Source organism: Opisthorchis viverrini (genome assembly GCF_000715545.1).
Source record: "Opisthorchis viverrini unplaced genomic scaffold opera_v5_27, whole genome shotgun sequence".
In the NCBI taxonomy this organism is placed as follows: Eukaryota; Metazoa; Platyhelminthes; class Trematoda; order Opisthorchiida; family Opisthorchiidae; genus Opisthorchis; species Opisthorchis viverrini.
In genome coordinates, this window is record NW_008751682.1 from 2639368 (window position 1) to 2642872 (window position 3505).

Genomic DNA, 3505 nt, shown 5'->3' on the forward strand with positions numbered 1-3505 from the left:
TGCCACGAACGGCGGTTCTTATTAAATTTATATGATCGATAGTCATGTGATATTAGTTGAATAATGAATGGACTCACAATTAAAACGAAATATTTCAGAATTCTAGCTAGTCTTCATATATGAGGCAGAAAAACCGGGGTCCGTATCTGTTTACCTTCCATTGCAATCATATGTTCACCAAGTAGACCGACAGTCGTTTTGTTTTCTGTCTGGAACACGTATCTCCTTGAACCGCGTGGACTTGCGGTAAACTATCAGAAACAACACCCAGCTGATCACCATGTTTTGATGTACACAGCATTCGTGGAAATTGGTCTTATTCCCTTGTGTAAATGTGAGCACACAGTTTATCTATATCCTTCCACGTGGACATCAAGATAAGTTCAAGCATGCAATGACTGAATTCGGACTTTGTGGGAGTAAAGTGAGGTGGATGTGTGCAACTCGATTGGTCTGTGGCTAACTAGAGGAGGTTATCAGTTCTCTCAGACCTTATCCTGCGCTCACGACGTCACTTACAAGGTTGAGGAGGCTGAAGAGTTCTCCAGATCTTATAAGTAAATCATATCAACAGCCGTTATTGATTCATTGGGAATGCTCACATGTGGAGAACGAGTACAGTTTCTTAGTCTGACTGCCAAGTGTTGTGATTTCCATGTGGCCATAATAATTCCATTGATGAATAACTTCTAAAAATAGACTTACATTATTCCACAGAATTTTATGCCAACTGGATAGCCTGGCCAATATATGACACACAGAGAGAAGGAGAGAAAGGGCGAATGGCTTCTTTAATATAGACGGACGGATTTCAACAGAGGGTTATATGCCCACTTGCGCTGCTAGTCAGTTTAAAGCGTCGAGGTGTCATTTACTGTTCATGGGTTTTTAGTTTGACATTGACTGATTCAATTCATATTTCTGTAATTTCCGATTTTGGTTTCAATTCGTACCCATCAACTGTTGGTTTCAAGTTGCTGCATTCATTACATTTTTGAAAGATTGATTCATTACATTTTTGAAAGACCAGTGGAGCAATATATATTTTTTGTCGTAAAACATGGTGATACCATTCGTACATTTCGACTGGCTTCTTCGATCGCAAGCTGTGACTCTCGAAACTGAATTGCCTTTGGATACGAAACTGTTACGACCAAATCGGTTCTCTGTTGACACTGGTTTTGTTTTTTTGGTGCAATTTTCCACCGCATACATGGAACGGCAAACACCTTGTTAGAAAAAATCCATCCAAATCAATTACATTTTTCATGAAAATCAGAATCAAAACCAGAAATCAACGGCTGGGCTTCACAATTCTCCAAACGAACCATCTTACAGTCTTCAGCTGTAATTCGTTGTATTAATGTTTTGCTCGTCACGTGGACAGTAAACCCAACTGAGTAACCAAACAGTTGTTTCCTTCCCACACAGCTCAGAAACAAAAGGATCCTTTGCTTGCGCTTCGTGCCTTCGCAGTAGAACCAGATGTGGAAGAAATGTGTAACATTGGAGAAGATGTAACTGGGGTAGATTCTGGTTAGTTTGAATGAAGATTAATACGCATCTGCTTTTTTCCCAATGTTATTTTGGTCCCCATGACTCACGAATGGTGTTTGACCAAGGTTTTCGTTGGTCACACAGCTCCCAGAGAGAGGGGAGCTGAAGTGAAACATCCTGTTGGATTAGTAGGTCGCTAGCCGGCAGGTTGAAATGAAGCGGATGATATCGGACGCCAAAAAAAGATAAATTACTATGAGCCTGGTTTTACCCGTCGGAGCTTGGGTAAGCATAGAAAGCACACAGAAAACCTAGGTTTTTCTTGTCAGACATAACGACTGCATCACTCAAGCAAGGTGATTAAGATGCGTCTAGTACATGCTCTGGACTACTGGAGTAACGGTCTATACTGCTGATAAAGCATGCGAGTAGACTACGGTTACTGGCCAAGCCTTGCCCCGCATCTGATAGAAGGTGGAGTTAATTGGGGAAGTTGTGGAAGCGCTTTGCAATGTTTGTTTATCAATGTGCAACAGTCAATGAGTATCCATGAAAGTCCAAGAGGATCAGTGAGAATGCTCAGTTTTTAAAGACGATGTGCATATGAGATGTTTACTTTCCTGTCTAGTTACTTGTAACGACTTAGTTCGTGTTTGCTAATAAGTGACAACCTAGCGAACGGCTTTCTCTCTTTCACTGGTAACACACGACCGTTTCGCGTTTGAGTTGTCCAAGCTCCACATCCCGCACTATCAATGGGCTCCTATAAAAGCGGAGCCGGGTTCAGTACTTCCACGCCTTGGTGTAGACATAGAAGAAGAATCGATCCGAGATAAAACCAGGACTTCGCAAACGGGCTTGAGGTGAATGCAGATCTTGTGAAGCTGCTCAGCAGATCCTAACACGTGGATCTCTCGTTTCTCCATCTGAACAGTCAAGATGAGGACTCCGCTGAATAGTACTCGAGTCCCTCGAGGAATAAGGTATGCTCAGCCCTCAGCAAATCCAGTGCGGTATGAGTCTCGCCTTTCTTCAGGCTTATCATGTGGATACAGCAGAATTTTATCGTCTCGGCTAGTTTACCAACTTCAACTCAGAAAGATACAAATGTGACCTGTACACATGGCGAACATGGATAAGAGTGGCTGTTCCGTTCAGTCTGAGTACATCTACGGCAGCGAAGCCTCGGTCTTGAAAACTGGTATCATGTCGATGACGAAGATTATGATAAGGGTGATGATGAAGTAAATATGACAAATCCATCGCATGGGCTGATCCAAAAAACCACTTTAATCCATCCAAATTAGTTAAGATGTGAAAGTGAAGCCTGAGATTGAAGTGAAAATAGTCCGAACCATCGAAACGCAATAAGCTAAAGTGGATAGTTCATAAAGCATATCGATTTCCGTTTGGTGTCAAGATTCATTCGACTCCACAAGTAATTCAACTCCTAGAATTGTCTTCATCTAAGTCGGTTCCTTCGTCAGGAACATAGGAACGCTCACAAGGTAGTATTCTAATTTTGCTACAAGAAGGATGGTAGAGCACTAGCGGATCTAGTTGTCCAACGTTTTCGCTAAAATTTCACATGTCAAACTCGGTGTTGTGATGTCTTTTTGAACTGATTAGTCCCACCTAAATTCAGTTTATCGTCTTCCTACCCATGCGTCTGTCACCCGCAGACGACTTATGGATCCAGCGCTTCCGACGCATTCTGACGGCACTCCAAATTGGAAAACGGAACGGTAGCATGCACGCGCTAAAAGCTTACCTGTTTACGAATGGTCGCAGGCGACGACCCTCATCTGGACTTGGCAAAGAGTTTGGCCGTGCAGATCTACTGCCTATCGTCTGCAATCCCAGTAAGTTGTGACTCAATTTTCCGTTTTCTAAGACTGCTCAGAACAGGGTAACTCATAAACAGTCCTTCGCTTGTGACTAGGCATTGCAGACAATCGCTTTTCTAATCGGCAGGTGACTGAACGCTATTCCCCTGCACAACAACGTG

General features: G+C 42.7%; 2 protein-coding genes across 2 annotated transcripts in view; both read left to right on the forward strand.

Moving 5' to 3' along the window:
• The window catches only part of T265_02238 (hypothetical protein), a gene marked incomplete at both ends in the record, with an annotated part of 15171 nt that extends 13630 nt beyond the window's left edge, over positions 1-1541 (forward strand). Inside the window, one exon of the mRNA XM_009166426.1 lies at positions 1432-1541. Within this exon, the coding sequence (XP_009164690.1) occupies positions 1432-1541 (110 nt within the window). The remainder of the gene's footprint in view (positions 1-1431) is intronic.
• Positions 1542-3160: 1619 nt separating this feature from the next.
• Positions 3161-3505, forward strand: part of T265_02239 (hypothetical protein) — a gene marked incomplete at both ends in the record, with an annotated part of 3949 nt that continues 3604 nt past the window's right edge. The window contains one exon of the mRNA XM_009166427.1: positions 3161-3359. Coding sequence (XP_009164691.1) covers positions 3161-3359 — 199 coding nt within the window. The remainder of the gene's footprint in view (positions 3360-3505) is intronic.